The sequence below is a fragment of the Copadichromis virginalis genome, linkage group LG6 (assembly GCF_057382275.1).
Source record: "Copadichromis virginalis isolate Kocher_CV1m ecotype Utaka linkage group LG6, C_Virginalis_male_GT1.1, whole genome shotgun sequence".
Lineage (NCBI taxonomy): Eukaryota > Metazoa > Chordata > Actinopteri > Cichliformes > Cichlidae > Copadichromis > Copadichromis virginalis.
The window spans coordinates 31,856,715-31,875,045 of record NC_140623.1 but is presented as its reverse complement, the minus strand read 5'-3'; the positions used below and the strand labels follow the sequence as shown (position 1 = coordinate 31,875,045).

The following is an 18,331-nucleotide window of genomic DNA, read 5'->3' as shown; positions in this document are numbered from 1 at the left end:
TTTTGTTTTGTTTTTTGATTGGTGCTTGGTCACCTAGTTTAATTCTGTCAGTAACTCTCAGTAAAGTCAAGCGGGGGGGAAAAGTATTTAATCATACATGTGTATGTGATGAGAGTGAAATAAGAAAGTGATGCATTAGTGGGAAGAAGAAGCCATGCTTGTCTGCAAATTTAGGTAAACCTTTTCATGGAAAGGGGACTCATGCTGTTTTCTTCTTTGGCTGTGTCTGACTGTATGAATTCATTACCTCTTAAAGGGAGCACTCGTCCAAAAGTGAGTGCTGAACCCCCATGCCCCCCTGCCAACCCATCAATTGGGTCTACATTTATTATTTTGACCTTTCCTTTCAGGCAGAGGGACATCAAAGTGGATCCTGGACTAGTTCCTCTATGAGGAGATGGAGGTGTCATCCTCACAGTGTGAGAGGCAGACTGTCGGCCTGCGCTGGTTTTGTTGTCAGTGTAGAAGATTCACAGAGTCTGGGTCAACATAATTAAAATGAGAATCATTTAGGATAAAGTCTATGGAGGAAAAAATGTGACAAACCAGGCGTGAAAAAAAAGGTAAAAAATTTCTATAGTTCTCTATTAATAAAAGTGATTCGATTTAAAGTGGCTCCAACTGGCAAATTGATTTAACATTTGTAGTTCGAAGAGAGGAGACTCCACAAAATCAAACGAATTCAAAATTGTATGACTCAGTTGCTGTAAATGCTCAAGGAATTTCAATGGGTTTCTACAATATAACAAAATCAGTAATTTTCATTTGTTAGTTTTTATTATAACAAATCTTAGGTTGAAAATCAGCAATAAATCCTACTTTAAAATTAATTTTGTTTTACAACTAGAGTGGAGCAACAACAACTAGAATTAATACTAATCATGCAAGTTTTCACATAATGTTAGCAGGAGTTTCTGACTTTTATAACTGGAACTGGGTGCTGAGATTTAAATTGTCAAAAACAAACAAAAACAATACCAACAAAAATCAAGCGTAACAAGAAGAATTACAAAAGTTAAAATGATCATTAGTAAATCCTTACATTTGGTATTTTTACAGCAGGCATGTGAAGATTTTTAAGAGGAAAATAAGAAATAAATATTGGGAAAGAAAGCGCAATAAGTTGGCAAACTTATTACTGATGTTGGTGTTCACCAGTGTTTCTTTCTTTTTCCATTGAATTCTTATAGCCATTAAAACTGCACGCAGCATGTAATGTTTCATATATCAGTATATATACATTTTTACTAATTAACATGCAGACACAATTCTCAGTGCTATGCACACTTTAGTTTTCTCCACCCTGACTGCTGATGTCCGCCCTTCACTGAAAACTCACCTTCCGAAACAAACATCGCTGCCTTCCCACAGAACCGTTAAATCTGTCCTTGCAGTCTTAAAATAGCCAATCTGTCTCTCTACTGCTTAAATTATGGTTCCTCCTCTGCAGTCACTTCCTGTCCTGTAGCAAAATCTTACTTACTTCACTGCACTATAAGCTAGTGTTACTTTTAGATGGACATGGGGACTTTTGTAACAGCCAACACAGAACTATGAATAACAGCATTAGTTAAATGCCTAAACAACAGTAACAGGACTGTTAAGTTGGTGCTTCTTTATCGTTGTTTAGAAATGAAGACCTTTCACATTTAAGACATTTTGTTATATTGAAATAGAAAGTGTAATCTGTTTAGAGTGTCAGTATTGTTGATACTGGAAATATTAGTGATAAATGAATCATTTGTACCGTAAGTGAAAATATATTTTCAAATATTTAATTTTTTACACTTTTTTTTCCCAAGAATAGACAATAAATGTAATTATTGCCATATTCAAAGTTTTATAATAAAATAATAACAAATCGTTTAATAGTCTATGATCAGGAGATACTGCAAACTTATTATCAGGATATATAATAATAATATATTGTAATATATTGTAAAAAGAGGGAGCGAAAACAAAAGAACAACAAAAAAGTGTCATGATTTAAAATGCAATCTCCAAACGTATAAAAGCTAGTAAGACCAATGTCATGTTCTCTGTTCTTCCAACAGATATGTGCATTAAGTCGTCTAAGTTGTCAAACTGAACAATAATGACATTACTATAACTTAGTTTACATTTTGTGTTCTTACAACAGAAAAAAAAAGTATGTTCAGTATCATTTGCGAGAAGTAATCTCGGGGAGGACAGTGCAGTAAACTGTTAAGTTAATAGATGAGAGCAGTTTGGTTACAGATCATTTACCAACAGGGCCATCTAGTGTCAGAGTCGTCACCTCACAGTAAAGTGAGCAAAGACCAATGAGACAAAGACTGTTTGTTCTTTTTTTTTAAGCACCGATAAATCAAACAAAATGAGCCCCAGCAGTTTACGCACTCGGTAAGTACAGTATGATGTATTACTGAGACAGTTGGTGTTCATTATCAACAGATGGCAGCATCACTTTAGTGACAGAAATGATCTGACTGATGCGACAAAGTCTTTGCTCTAAACTGTAAAATTCAGCGAGATGTAAACTCTCTTTTGGAGCAATAATTCAGACAGCAGTTGTTCACTTTTGAACAACAATTTATCATCCTCAAATTAATCTTACAGATTTACTTTATTTTACCAGACTTTTAAAAAATGATGCCCATCATAGCTGTCCTTTTAAGCTATTCTTCTGTAAATTTTTAAGTTATTAATTAAACCACATATGTTCTTTAAGCTGAACTGACCATTTAGAATATACTTCTTTGTGAGAACACACTAGTTTTTAACAACGGAAATATTTTTCAAAGCACTAGGGCATCGAGGTACTTTTCTTTTCAAGACATCACAGCTCTATGTCAGTCTGATAAAATGCTGTTAAATCAGATAATAACTTACTGTTTCAAATGAGATCAAAGAAGGCTAAAGTCTAAAGAAGTAAAACAAATTCAATTAGAGTTCGCCTTATGTTGTTTGAACCATTTTCAGTTTTCATGCAGATGTGGAAAATTCACAAAAGCGATTTAACCATTTCTAAGCAAAGGCTTGGTGCTGTTAGGCAAAGCAAAAATTTATTGAGAGTTCTTAAAACCCTTTGCAGTCACTCACTGTGCTTTAAAACATTCATATAAGACACATGTTTAATGTCTAATCATGTTTATTTAAAACATGAAACTTAGTGTAAATTTATCCCCCAAAATGTGTGCTTTTAATTTATTTTAATTTACTCATTTACTCAGCTCATTGATCAACACAAAAATGAACCAGATCAGTAGTTTTTTTTTCTAATTTCTTTGCCCCTGCAAAGCTCTTTAAAATTCCTGTAACCCCATAATTAGCATAACATGACATTTTTAATGGTATGTTAAAGCGATTTAGCTGCTGACACCCCCGGCAGGATCCTATCCCAGCTACCACAGGGTGAGACAACCTGGACAGGTCACCAGGCTGACGCAGGGCCATCACAGAGAGACAGACAACCATCATTCACACTCACTTTAATACCTATGGGCAAAACCACCAGTTAACCTATCCCCACTAACTGCATGTCTTTGGACTGTGGGAGGAACCCGGAGTAACCAGAGAGAATCTGCAGAGAACCCACGCAAACGGAGGGAGAACATCTACACAGAAAGGCCCTGGATTTAAACTTAGGAGCATTGTCCTGTGAGGCAACAGTGCTAACCACCGCACCACCATGCTGCCCTAAAATATAAGATGTACAACATAATACACTATACACACATGCCCATAATATTAAGCATTTGTGGTTTCTCAAGAAAAACATTCACTTTTTCACTTCCGCATGATGCTTTCAAATTGACCAATAGATATATGTTTAAATCTAGGTTCTGTAATTTATTCCATGTCCAAGGTGCATAGTAAGAAAACATTTTTTTCTCATCTGTCTTTTAAGCCAGACTTTCTTTGGTTTATGGATTATGTATTTAAAGGATGTATCAGAAAGATAAGAAATGCAGTAATAGAAGTGTCAGTGTCAGTGTATGTAAATACTAAAATAGTAATGAAAACAACTTGTGACAAGAATCCTGCTTAAACATCCATAAATGCACTTTCACTGTAAACTATGATGGCTACAATAAATAAACACGTCTGCATCAGTGAAAGGTTCAATATGGTAAGTTATTTAATTAAAGTATTTGATACACCTTTAGACATATTATAGAAGTTAGTACTAGGAGAGTATTAGAAGTACATGAACTGTATTTTTCCCTTTATGTATGAGACACAAGTCATTGTTTCCTCATCGGCTCCAACAAAGAAAAACACACGTGAAAGTTGTTGGGTGTGTTGTGTGCCAGAGGGACAAGTTTACTCCTTGTAGACCTTGTGTGTCTGATGTCCCATTAAACCTCAAGTGAATTTAAGGCAAAGGTGTTAATAAACAAACTTTAACAAAAACACATGATGCAACCAAATGTCACATGAATGCACAGTGCCTGAATTAAGGAGTCAAATAAGTGATTAAACAGGAACTAATGTCATACATAATATGATAGACATAAAAAATATAGAATTACTTAAGTAGAAATGAGTAAAAACAAAATTTAGGCGATTATAGAGAATTAATTGCATTATTACACTTCAAGTGATCAGGACCAGTGCATGACAAGCTGTGAGCTAAAACTGAGACTGAAGTTTTTAGGACTAAAATTGATGGCATTTTCCACAGGAATAGAGAGTTTTGTTATATTTTACAATCAGCGTTTCCCATTAGCTCAATGCCTTACCTAACAGAAAAATTATACATAATTATAATGGCAACCAAGAGAAGCTGCATCATAGAAAGGGATCAAGGGATTACAGATGACTCCATATAATAGTAAAGGGGGGGTCATAATACTGATGCTTTAATGCAAATGACAATAGCACCAATACATTCTGATACTATAATAGCATATTTCACTCCACAGACTAATAATGGCTTTGTATCATTCATTTATCCCAGTCAGTTATGACAGTGTCACAGTGTGCCAGTATACAGAAGACCAAAAATCAAATCCAGCTATCTTTACTCTTAGTTTTGTGGTTTTATTAATGAATAGTTTATGTGTAAAATGTCTATTCGAACAGTTACTGAGGCCTACAACCACATACAGACATACAACCACAGGGCTGAAGTAAACAGAACTTTTCCTAACAAAACTAATACAGTCCGTTTAAGTTTCCATAAAGCTCATGTTGCACGGTTCCCTGCCTAAATAAAGAGACAAAGAAACAAAAGTTGAGGCTTCTGCAGTCTATCTTAATAATAATAATACCATCCAGGTAGAGACATGAGAATTTCATATCTTCAGTACATAATATTGTTAAATGAATCCAATCGAGATGAGGCCCCAAAACAGTATCGAATGGCACTCATCTTCAAGCCCTCGGGCAGCACTGCATTAAACACAGATGTGTTTCTATAGAAAAACCTTGTAAAACTTTACAATGCAAAGAAAAAAAAGGTATAAACAAGATCCAGAAACACTACAGCATGTCTCAGTGAAAAAAGTCCTAGTGCTAATCTGGCTTGTCTGCAGTCCAGATCAGGCACCCACTGAAAATACTGAGTGAATTATAAAGCAAAAAATACAAAAAAGGCCATCATCTCTCATGGACCTTAAAACAATACAAGTTAAAAATGTGAGAGCATCGTTGTTTTGGGTCTGCTCCAGATATGAAGTGGTGCAGACAGGATTCCAAGACTTTGTGGAAAGCCTGGCAACCCAGTCTGTGCTCCCATAACTGTTCAGTGTAGCTAAGGTCAGGTGCTGCAAGGAAAAGCCCACAAAAGTCAGCATTTAGACATCTTTGCTCTTCATGTAGTTCTTGTGTAACTTTGAGGTTTGTTTGCGCTCATTTGCTGTTGCTGCGTGATTCTGTTTCTGCAAAGTTTCCAATTGAAGAAGGAGAGCTCCTTCTTATTTAGCTGATTGGTATCAAAACAGCCGCAGACCTTAAAATTCACACCTCCAAGTTTAACTGCTCTATTATTAACCTCTACCCTTCATCTTCTTCCATAACACTGATCTAATGCCACAAACCTTAAACTTGGATTCATCTCCACCACTTTTTCCCATAATGACTGTTGAAAGTATTTGACCTACCGGCATCCTCTGAAAAGTTTGCTGCAGACAAAATTTCATATAGTGATCTTCTGACACGCTAAGAAATATCTTCTTTCCCAATAATAAATAAACAGCAAATTTACAAGGCTCTAATGACTAGATCAAAGACATTTGACTTTAATCTAAAAACCACTTTAGTGGAAGAAATTCAACTCAAGGAAATATAACCTGTCGTACAAACACGTAACCAAGGTCAGTGTTGCCAACATGCTCACACTGCTAAACTAGAAATAGATACTTGAATCAGTAAATGATTTGAGTGACTTGGGGAAAAAAACCTATGAAATTCATGGAGGGATGAATCTAGTTGTTTGATTATTAGATTTATTTTTATTTCTAGTTATCCCCCTGAAACACTGATTCCTCACATGGGATATATATCATAAAAATGTTTTAAATGTATTAAATAATGTTGCCTTTATTGTGTTAAGCTGTAAATAATAACCCAATGTCTGCACACGAGGATGTCCTTTTGTAGTATGGAAAAATTAAGTAACAAAGTAATGACTTTCTATTTAAAGATGATGCTTGCTTTTTGATTAATCTGAAATACTTGGAAACAATGTCAAATGCATCTTAAACAGGAGCTCAAGTCTCACAACGTCAAACACTGTCAAAACAGACACATCTGTCAGCAGTGAAGGATGTGACTGCTGACTTATGAATGCTTTGGCTTTACACTTTAATCTGCTTTGAAACTACTTCACAGAACTTAGAAACTTGAATCTTGCATCATACAAATGGGTGATGAAAGGGGGGAGAGAGAAGAAAGGAGCAAGCTGGAAAAAACAAGAGAGGAGTATAGATGAGGAGGAAGAAGAGAGAGGGGGAAGAGAACAGTAGGAGAGAATCGGGGGGACTACTTAGCAGACAGTGATGAAAAGGTTGACTCTGGAGTTGGAAGGGGGGAGTGTCATCAGAGATAAATAAGCTGTACAATGTCTCACAGGGTCAGCAGGTTGCTTGAACTCAGCAGGTCCTCCTTTCTTTATACTGGATGATGGACAGGCAGGACAGAATTGAACTCTGCTACCCTGAGCTTGCGAATCTGTCTTGCAGGGGCTTAACACGTCCTCAGCCTGAGGCTGTCCTCCTCTATACACTGTTCTTGTCTATCTCTGTGCTAACTGTAGCTCTGAATGTGCTGGTTATCATATCCATCTCTCATTTCAGGCAGCTCCACATGCCCACCAATGTCCTCCTGCTCTCTCTGGCCATCTCAGACCTCTTGGTCGGGCTGCTTGTGATGCCGGTGGAAGCAATGCGGTTTATAGAAACCTGCTGGCTGCTGGGAGATCTCATGTGTGCTTTTACTTACATTATCGGTTTCACTCTCACCTCAGCCTCTGTGGGCAACATGGTGCTCATATCAATTGATCGCTACGTAGCTATTTGTTATCCTCTGCAGTACCCCACTAAAATAACTCACAGCAGAGCGGAGCTGTCTGTTACTCTGTGCTGGGCCTGTTCGCTCCTCTACAACGGGATGATCTTAAAGGAGCATCTCAGGCAGCCAAACAGGCATAACACCTGTCACGGTCAGTGTTTGGTGGTGATTAACTATGTCTCTGGAGCAATCGACCTTGTCTTTACTTTCATCGGCCCTTGCTCAGTCATTATCATTCTGTACATGAGAGTATTTGTTGTAGCGGTGTCTCAGGCTCATGCCATGCGGTCTCATATTACAGCTGCTGCAGCTGGTACAGTAAAAATCACCGCAAAGAAATCAGAGAAAAAGGCAGCCAGGACTCTTGGCGTTGTGATATTTGTGTTTTTGATGAGTTTCTGTCCGTATTACTATCCCTCTCTTGCAGGGCAGGACATTTCAAACAGTGCTTCATCTTGGGCTATTGTTTCCTGGATGCTGTACTTCAATTCTTGTCTGAATCCACTGATATATGCTTTTTTCTACCCGTGGTTTAGAAAAGCTATCTGGTTCATTGTCTCCCTGAAGATACTAGAGAAGGGCTCCTCTCAGGCAAATATACTTTAAAATAGCAAATTTATCCTGAACCAAATCAGTCTGTATGAGAGAATGAAACTGCTGATTATTATATGTGGCAGTAGCATAATGGTTTTTAATTATAGACTTATTCAATGAATCAAAGAACATCTGTCACAAAGTCTTATTTCATATGACCCACTGTCTCTAACAAGTATTGTATCCTGTCAGAACTGGAACATATAAGTCATGTATCAATGCATAATGGCAAAAAAGATTTACCCTCCTTACTGCATGAAATCAACAATAATAATTATAATGACTCAGAATCTTTCAGGCTTTTTACTACAGGACTTGTATTTATTCTGTTTAGATTTTTAAGTACTGTGCTCCTTATTACATTATTTTTATTCATTGAGCTTCCCTTTTTAACTTTCAAATTGCTGCTTCATTTCTTTGTGTATTTTTTATATTTCTTGCCATATTGTTCACTGCCCCAAAATTTAAAGGAGCACTTAAAAAACACACAAGATCGTGATGAAACATTTAAATTAAAAATCATTACTGAAATGTATTATGTAATTTGTTGGGGACAAGATAAAGTAACAATGGTTATTGTTGTTTCTTACATCTTTCAGTTTAACAGTTTGTATGCTACAGACTTAAAAAGGGGGTTTAGGAAAGTTGATAAAGGTTTGAAAGAAAGACATCGCCTTAATTTCCTCTCAACCACTGAGCAGCCACTGATCAGTGAAAACTTTCTTATTGTGAACACAGTGAGACACATTTTAAGATGGATTTATGTCATTATCTTCAGCAAATCAGATACTCGTGTATGTTGTACAGCAAAACTAATTTTCAAATCTCCATCACATGTTAGTTAAAATGGGCTATTACTGTAAAATCTTTTATGTCTTAGAATGACATTATTCTCTTAACTTATCTTCTAGTGGAACAGAAAATGTGAATATATATCTAGACAGAAAAAAAATGTTCACAATGAGAAACTTGTTTTGTTTGAGGGGCGGGGGTAGATATTTGTAAAATGCAATACAAATACTACAGTATTGAAACAATCTTTTATTTTGTATGTATAAAAGCAAAAACAATAAAGACATTTATATTATATTAATAAACCATTAAGAAAGACTATTGATGAAGCCTTCATCTCCTGGATTGTGAATGAGGACGTTTCACTTCTGTAATAAAAAGAACAAAGAACATGAGTTTGTTATGTTGTTCTATTCACCTTCCATTTGAATATATGTTTAAATGAATTATAAAACGGCAATCACACATCTTTTTTGCACTCTGTGGTGGGGCGTGGTCTGCGGTGCCGTGCAGGGAGGCCAGACACACCTGCACGGCATCCTTAATCACGCCCGCCTAGTTAAAAACATAGGGACTCAGGGGTTTGGGGGTGTTGTGGTGAGATGTAAATAAAGATGGCTCCGAATGATACTCCGTGGTCCCGCCGTGCCTTATTTACGCCACATTGGTGCCAAAACCCAGGAGGCAGCACGGCGGGTCCGTATCGGAGCCAGGGAATGGAGGAGCTGGCCCAGAGGGTGGCCGAAATGGCGGCCGCCCAGCGGGAGCAGGCGGCGGAGGTGCGTCGCCAGCAGGAAGAGCTGCAGGACCAGTCCGAGCGCCACCGGAAAAGGATTGGGGAGCTGGCGGTACTGCTCTGGGCCTGGGCGCCACCCCCACAGGTGTGTCCCGAGGACAGTGAAGCGGTGGAGGAGCCACGTGAGGCACCTCAGCAGCCGTGCAGGGAGGGCGGACGCACCTGCACGGCATCCTTAATCATGCCCGCCTAGTTAAAAACACGGGGACTCAGGGGTTTGGGGGTGTTGTGGTGAGATGTAAATAAAGATGGCTCCGAATGATACTCCGTGGTCCCGCCGTGCCTTATTCACGCCACACACTCATTTCTATTTTTATCATTCACAGTTCCAGTTGAAGCCGATCAAATGTGCACCAAAGTTTGGGAGTCTCTAACTACTGGAGGTCTAATGTGTCCAGAAACAGCATTTGAGAATAAACAACATATACCAGGGATTTCATGTGGCCAGAAGTCATCACAAGAAGGACAACGTGGCTCCGATTTGCCTTTGAAGTATCTGGCCACACATGGGTTGTGTATTTTTATGCCACATGTAGGATTCTCACAGATTTGGCACTGAAAAAACAAGAGAGACAAAAAAATAATAATTCAGATCAAATACTGTAAGCAAACAAATAATGCTGATGACACATTACAGTAACTGGTCATTTTTTGGATACATTTAACACATATCAGGTTGGACTATCCTTTATCTTAAATGTTTCTCAATTAAAAACATTCCTCAAAGATTTTGGTCCATACTGGCCCCAGATGATTCACTTATGTGGGCTGCATCTTCATTATGCTAGTCTCTATTTCCACTGGTTCTGGTGTGGTAGAGGCCACTTAAATACTGTGAACTCATTAGCACAGTAAAGAAACTGGTCTTATGCTCTTTGTGGTGTGTTATTCAGTCAAAAATGCCCATTAGCCGATTAAAACACTTGCCATTAAAGGAGGAATACAGGAATACAACATGAGTCAACAGGCTGTGGTGTTTAAGTGGTGCTCAGATTACACTAAGAGGCCTAAAGTGTACTCCATTACATCAGTCATGTGCCTACCACCAACAAGGCAGGGTGGAGCCATGCTTTTATGCTTTTAATCTCAAATTATGTTCCAATCATCTGAAACTCATCAGACCAGACAATGTTTTTCCAATCTTACATGGTTCTGGAGTACACTGGTTTTCTGCTGCTGTGGCCAACCTATCCTACATGTTTTGCAGTCAGAGATGCTCATATCTATAACGTGGTTATAATTACTGGGTGATTGTATTACTGTTTCTATCAGCTAGAACCATTCTGACATTATTCTTTGAGCTCTTTGAGCATCAACAAGACAACGTCAATTAGTTAGCACTCACACGATGGCTTTCTTCTTTCCCTGAGCATTCTCTATAAACTCTAAAAAATGTTTTATGTGAAAACCATTTCTGAAATATTCAAATAAACAATGCCACATTTAAAGAGACCTCAGTCCCCGTCCTTCTCCAGCTGACACTTGGGATTTCAGCACATTTATATGAGTTTCTGCAATTTGGATGGCTGATTAGATATGCTTTATCAAGCAGTTGTGTCCAATACGGTAGGCGGTCAACATTACAGATGATATTTACTTCAATTCTCTCTCAAGATCAATTTTCTCAACAGCAAATGAATATAATATAAACAATAATTTGTAGTAATTGTAATATAAATTATAAATTGTATATGCATGCTAGTCATCTTCATTGTTCGTTTTAAAAATAAAAATTTATATTTTTAAAGTTGAGGTAATATAACCACACCAACCTAATGTTTACAGTTTACAGTGATCATCAGTGCCTAAATTCAAGCGGGTACGAGGGTGATATTACTAAGTGTAAAAAGGGAAACATTTACCTGGAAAGCGATGTTACGACAGATGTGGCACACTTTGATATGGTCTTGATACATTGTGCGAATATAAGGCTCCATCTCTATGATACACCGGGTGGACAAGGTGTATTCGCCCCGTTTCTAGGGTAACAAATAGCACGCAAGTTAAAATGATACTAGCATACTGAAACACATACCCAAAATGTTATTATTATTATTATATTTTTGTTATCATTGAAACAAAGAAATCTTGTTTTGTAAGCTGTAAATGAGAAGGATTGTCTAAATAAACGTTATTTTATTTGTATAATAAAGCCTATAATAATAAACCATAATTAATGACATTTTACGCCTTATTAATAAAGGAAGCAGTATGGGAATGATAAACATAAATGGAGTAATTATATTTGACCTTAATAAGCTGTATGACCTCCTCCTGCTGCATTCCCATTTTAAATATGGTTAATAGGAAGGCAAGTACTTGAAGAAGTACTTCAAGTATCTTGGTGTCCACATCTCCTCAGACCTGACATGGGCTGCCCACATTCAGGTCCAGACCAAAAAGGCTAGGCAGCGCCTGTATCACCTACGACAACTGAGGAAGTTCAGGGTCTCTCCAAAGATCCTCAGGATTTTCTATACAGGCGCTGTGGAGAGCATCCTCACACAGAACATGACATCGTGGTTCGGGAACAGCTGTGTGAAGGACCAAAAAGCTCTCCAGAGAGTGATCCGTACAGCAGAACGCTGCTGCAGGATTGCTCTCCCCCCGCTTCAGGACACCTACACCAGGAGATGCCGGACTAGAGCAGCGCAGATACTGAAGGACCCGTCCCATCCTGGCAACAAACTGTTCCAACTTCTGCAATCTGGTAGAAGGTTCCGCATCTTCCGGGCAAGGACAGAGAGACTCAAGAGGAGCTTCTATCCCCAAGCCATCCGTGCCCTAAACACACACACCCGCCCTCTCACATCATCTATAATTGACTGAGACAGGACTCTCTTCCAGACACTCTAAACCAAGGCACAATGTACATTTCAATTCCTTTAATTTTAAATATGTTTATATTGTCTATCCTGTAAAATAGTCAGATGTCTATTCATATTAATGTACAGAATTCACCTGCTTGCTGCTACTACTGCACATTCACCCAGTGTATATACTATATGTCTGTATATATATATATATATATACATATATATAATGTTCTTCCTCTACACCCTCCCCCCCAATTTTTGCACATGTCGAGGAGCGTGTCAGGCTACATTTCACTGTGTGTTATACTTGTATAACTATGCATGTGACAAATAAAGAACCTTGAACTTGAACTTGAACTGAAATCATTTTAATAATCCGTTCACAAAAAAGAGGAAGTAGTTTGTGGGAAATAAATAATCAGAATTGTGAAATCCTACTAGAGACGGTGTATTTTACCTCACTGAGCCATTTGTCGTGCACTAATCGGCTCAACAGGTGCTCCGTTTCGCTCTTCTTCATCTTTCTGGTGGTCATGGAGTCTGTGCTGTTCAGAATATCAGTAGAGGAAGCCTTGCCATTCTCAGAGCACACGATGAGGTCCAACTGAATGAGCACAATTCAAGTTGATCATAACATTAGTTTTACTACAAGCCACATTCACCCATTCACACACATTCATACCATTTCTTCTGTGTCTTTAACATGATATGTTTAGGAATTCCTGATGTAGAAAATATGATACAAAACTTCTTTAGACTTCTTTCTCAACACTCCATTTTCCAAAATTTTGAATTTTCATGGTTTGGGCTTTACAGGGTTAACGACTGCCAATTTAACACACACCAGAATTTGGGGTTCAATACTCTTGTCCAAGGAAACTAACATATGGACAGGGATCACAACCCCAGTCTTCTAAATGGTTGATGTTCTACCTCAAGAGCCACAGTCACACAAATCTGTGTGCAGTAATCTATTCATGACTTCCTACATGATCTTTTGAACAAAAAAATAATGTTGACCACTGTTTATGGATAATGTCACTGATTAGACTGTTACACTGAACTGCAACCTACAAGTTATTAGAGGTGGGAATCACCACACATCCCACGATACGATATTATCACAATACTTAATGCACGATTCGATATTATTGCAATTTTTTTTAAATATTTTGCGATATTCAGATTCTGTACATAAAGGTAAATTTTATCAATATTCATTTTATCTAATATCAAAGTCTCACACTCAGTCTTTCTCTCATTTCAGTCAGTTTTATTGTTGACAAACTGAACGATTTGTATTACAGTCTAGTCCAACTTAACTGAATGCAACCATCTGGTACAATTATAGCTATTCTGAACTATGCAATTTATGAAAACTATGCAGCCCCTTCAGCAACTGAAGAATTTGAAAGTAAATTAAAACAAAATATAATTTTACATTAAATAAAAAAGTTTTAAACTTAATTAAAATAAAACATGTCTTAAATTAAAATAAGTAAACTGTTATGTTTATTGCTGCCAAAAAAAAGTTAAACACATTTGGACAGTGAAGGAATGTCAGGATTCTTGCTCAGAAAAAGGATCAACATGCTCTGAAGTCAGAGCATGTTCCAGTCCACAAAAACTTTTTTGTAACAAAATATCGATTTCTGCTGTCCCTGTATCGATACATTATTAGCAAACAAAATATCACGATACTACACAGTATCGATTTTTTCCCCCACCCCTACAAGTTATGTTGTTTCAGGGTTTTACATCAATATACCACCAGAGACTTAAAACCCCACCCCAACAAATACCAAAATTTATAGTGGAGGCATCTATAACATGTTGTTTTGCTGTGAATTTAACTCACTGTTTTCCTGAAGAGCTCAAGTTCATTGTCGGCATAATCTGACGACATCCTGGTGATGTCAGTTTCAGCCATGTTCACCTGGATGGGATTAAAGTTAAACTTTAATTAATAATGTATTTCCTTTAATATGATCCTTAAACATGTAAAGTCTTTGCAGCTTGGACACATACTAAACAACAGCCCGACAAGGCAGACCCAATACAAGCATTAAATCACTAACCAAGGCGTAGTACTGCAGACCGTTATTTTCAGACATCCCTTTCCTAATCTGCATGAACATTGGCTGCAGTCTTGAGTTGATAGTATCAATAAAATCTTCCAGCTTGTCGGGTGCATACTGTGCTGCAGAAAAAAAACAAAAACAACAATGTTTGTTAGTCTCCTACAAAAACAAAACAAAACAAGACACATTGTGGTTCTGGTGTCATAATGTGCACATTAAAGGTTGGTGATATAATCTCAAAATTGTATCACAGTATTTAAAGGGAAGTTGTGACAATATTTCTGATGATATAATGGACAATGGACAATATGAAATGGCACAGCCCTAGTGCATACACACACAAAAATATTTTATAATGTCTATATGTTTGGGGAGGGTTGGGCTGAAGGATTTTAATTGGAACATATATACCATCATCTTATTGTACTTCTATCCCAAAATTTGTATTTTACAACTTATTTAATAATTTATATAGCTGCACAGGGTCTGCAGACAGAAATTAGTTAGTAGCTAATTTTGGTACAAGGCGTCTTGTAACACTGCCTTCAAGTGTAATGAGGTTGCTTTTTTGTGTAACAGTAAATCAATAGTAACAGTCTCTTAGTGTAAGAAAATAAGAAATTATTTATTAATAATTAATAAGGGGGTGATACTACTTTTTGTTGCCCTACTTTACACTAGTCTCCAGATACACTATGAGGTGCATTTTGAATTTTCATTCAATTGTTGTTCACATGTATAGGAATTTACTTACTGTGGTGCGTTTCACAGCAGTATTGATAAAGAGCCTTTGCAGCTTGCTCATCGATTACTCCACTGACCATCATGGTCTGAAGAAACCTTCGATGGCTTTCTCCCATCTGTCGTGACATGTCTGTGGGTACAGACAGGTGGTCTTTATATATATAGTTAAATATCTGTAAATCAGACAAAAAAGATGATCATCCCACAACACTTTTGTGCTGGCTAAACGTAAATAATAAACAAATAGATAAATAAGAATGTGATGAAAAAGTGACACTTACTATTTCACTGACACAAAAAGAAGTTATAAAACATCTAAAAGGCACATGTAGACATCTATAAAAACAAACAAACAACAACAACAAAACATAGCAAACTAAATAAGACCAGCGTCCGATCCGACGTTCTGCCAAATTGTTATTCAAACCAAATTCACGGTACTTTCGTATTTCTGTTATAAAGTGTATAAAAAGTGAAATAAGCACTTTCTCTGAGGACTGTTAGCAGATGTTCTTTAAGTTAAAATGCTACAACTATTCCCTCCTGCAAACTCAACAATAGCATCATTTCTGAAACAGTTTCCTCGTCTTTGCCGAACGGCTAACTTACGCTAAAACTACTGATGCTAGCTTTTAGCATCAACTATATAAATATTGTAACTATGACTGAATCTTTTTAGAAAGGTTACGCTAGGTAACGTTACAGCCAGACATTTTGCCAACTTTAACTTAACTATCTGCTGTCTTTTGTCAATCAACGGTTATTGCTAATGGACTAGGTTATTTGCTTGTCCAGTTCTGCAGTTGCTCTAATGTTTAAAAAAAAAAGTAATTCTTTCCAGTTTCATTTAAACATGTTTACCTACTCACCCCCTACCGCTCGCGCCTTCCGTCTTTTCCTCCGGGTTCTCTTCGTCTTTGTAGGTTTTTGTGGTGAATCACTGCCACCTGCTGCTGTGGAGGAACTACTGCGGGACGCCATCCCTGCCACCTCTGTTCATTCAAGCCTGCAGACCTGTTTTTTAGAGCTGTCACAATATCAGTGACCAAATTAACATTACTAAAATTATTCCCTTTACTTTTACAATAGCAATACATAACATGTTAAATGTTAAAAACCTCTAAGTTTGAAATATTATAAAAGTGGCAGCTCCACATAAAATTCTTAATGAATAGATTTAGTATATGGTACATACACATAAGAAAAGCCAGATACACAAAATAATTAATACAGAGACAAACCACATTCATTGAAAAGCAGGAGCTACTGCTAAATAAAGTAACAGCTAAATAAAAAGCAGACTATTAGTGTTTTAGCTCAGACTTACCTCCTCTGACTGGCACCTCTTTCCTAGTCTCTCCCTTTTCTTTCATTCATTTTTTTAATCTAATCGACGTGTTTTAACGTTACCAGGTTGCCATGTCGACAGAGAAATTGCATCTTTGACGTATGCACTTGGGTGCCATGGAAACTGCAGAGAGAACAGAGTCTGTGGTGGTAATCTGTTTACTGATGAAGATGATGTCCACAGCAGGCAAAAGCAACCCACAGGCCAGTGATACCAAACAAAGCAACAAAAAGATTCATGTTATATAAAAGAATGAATAAAAAGAAAAACTGTGTCTCGTTTCATACAGATAATAATGTAAGCAAATTTTCTAATGGTGAAAGTGCATATTGGTACTGAGCGTTAATGTTTTGCGTGTACAGTACTGCACGTCACCACAATATATACGGTAGCAGTGTTGTGCTTTATTTTAATGCCATGAAAAAATTACACCGTATAATCTTTAGTGTAAATTGAATTTTATAAAGTATAGAGTTATACAAGGCTGGCTCAGGTTACCCTGAATCCTCTTCCTGTTCATAACAAGTTTTTCCTTCCCAGTATTGCCAAGAGGCTGTTCACTTAGTGATAATTTGATTGTTGGGGATTTCTCTGTATGTTCATTGAACAAATTCCACATCATGGTCAGGCACCTTATTGACATCATGCAGCCCAAGGATACCCTGAGAACCTCTGGCTTTCAGGCAATGCTGGCATGTTAAAAAGAATGTGATCACAGAATTTATTCTAAATGCTTTATTACTCTAACAAATTAAATAAGAACATATAATACAAGGTGTCTCGAGTGTTTGATTACAATATAGCCTATTATTAACATTATTTAAATACAGTATCCAATGTCATTGAGTTTTACTGCAGCATTTAAACTAATATTCCTCAACATTATCCCACATCTTCTGAGGCTTTTCAGCAGAAATTTCAAGTTTGAGGTTTCAGGTGTCAGAAAACAGTTTCTCAGGCGATCATAACTGTGCATATAAGGAAAAAGTGGTGGTCAGTATGTTTACATCAAGAATTTTTTTTTTTTTAAATCAATGTAAAAAGCAAAAGAGGGACTGAAGTATTCAGATTTGAGTTAATGTAGTTTAACCTGCCCTCTGAGTGGAAAAATATTTGCTTTCAGTGCTAAAAACAAGAACCACAAATGCTAATTGTGTTAGCATTGGTTTCAACACGTGACCCTCAATAAGCAGAATTACAATACAGGAACTAACAACTGAAACAGCTCTTACAGTATGTTATGTGGTCTGCTTGGTTCACGTTAACTTTGAATTGGAAACAAATGTATTACAACTTACAGTACATAAATTGAGGGATTATCAGAGTACTGATAGAAAATCTGAAACCTTAACTATGAATGTTTATGTAATGATATTCAGGCTGTGTTTAGGATTTCCTCAAACTGACAGCTTGATTAACAATCAACCACTTTCCACTTTGAAAACACAGTTTACATTTTAACAGCCCAATTAAATGTCTCCTGACCGAACTGTTGAGTCCTTGCTTCTTTTCTTTGTTTTACTCACTGACAGTCATGGCTGTCTTGGACAAATTATCGCTGAAAGTGCACTGGCTGCACAACATCTCCGTAAAGTGTAATGGGATGATTAAGCAAGGACTGATCTCAGAGATGTATGGTACAGACACCAATATTTCAGAATAACTT

At 37.2% G+C, this 18,331-nt stretch overlaps 2 protein-coding genes across 11 annotated transcripts; one reads left to right on the top strand and one right to left on the bottom strand.

Annotated features, from left to right (window-relative positions):
* Positions 1-6,978: 6,978 nt before the first annotated feature.
* LOC146708139 (trace amine-associated receptor 13c-like) lies at positions 6,979-8,100 on the top strand. Its single transcript, XM_085460923.1, has one exon. It carries the CDS (start codon positions 7,105-7,107, stop codon positions 8,098-8,100), a length of 996 nt encoding a protein of 331 aa, XP_085317049.1. The 5' UTR covers positions 6,979-7,104.
* A 1,016-nt stretch (positions 8,101-9,116) lies between these two features.
* nsmce1 (NSE1 component of SMC5/6 complex) lies at positions 9,117-16,779 on the bottom strand. Of its 10 annotated transcripts, XM_085459881.1 has the most exons (9): positions 16,645-16,757; positions 16,187-16,344; positions 15,328-15,447; positions 14,571-14,692; positions 14,351-14,428; positions 12,950-13,096; positions 11,539-11,655; positions 10,105-10,231; positions 9,117-9,248 (listed from the first exon to the last, which is right to left on the bottom strand). In XM_085459881.1, the coding sequence occupies exons 2-9, from the start codon at positions 16,296-16,298 to the stop codon at positions 9,214-9,216; spliced, it is 858 nt and encodes a 285-aa protein (XP_085316007.1). In that variant the 5' UTR covers positions 16,299-16,344; positions 16,645-16,757; the 3' UTR covers positions 9,117-9,213. The 10 variants fall into 10 exon arrangements, 1 of the variants encoding a protein (XP_085316007.1); XR_014920923.1 differs by lacking the exons at positions 9,117-9,248; positions 10,105-10,231 and adding an exon at positions 11,927-12,460 and having other exon boundaries at positions 11,595-11,655; positions 16,187-16,331; positions 16,645-16,779; XR_014920922.1 differs by lacking the exons at positions 9,117-9,248; positions 10,105-10,231 and adding an exon at positions 11,927-12,460 and having other exon boundaries at positions 11,595-11,655; positions 16,645-16,778.
* Positions 16,780-18,331: the final 1,552 nt, after the last annotated feature.

Coding starts and splice junctions, on each gene's coding strand:
- LOC146708139 (XM_085460923.1), top strand. CDS start 7,105: ATGATGGACAGGCAGGACAGAATTGAACTCTGCTACCCTGAGCTTGCG.
- nsmce1 (XM_085459881.1), bottom strand. CDS start 16,298: ATGGCGTCCCGCAGTAGTTCCTCCACAGCAGCAGGTGGCAGTGATTCA. Junction 14,693..15,327: donor CTGCTGTGAAACGCACCACA/GTAAGTAAATTC, acceptor TTTTTTCTGCAG/CACAGTATGCACCCGACAAG. Junction 14,429..14,570: donor GTCTGCAGTACTACGCCTTG/GTTAGTGATTTA, acceptor AATCCCATCCAG/GTGAACATGGCTGAAACTGA.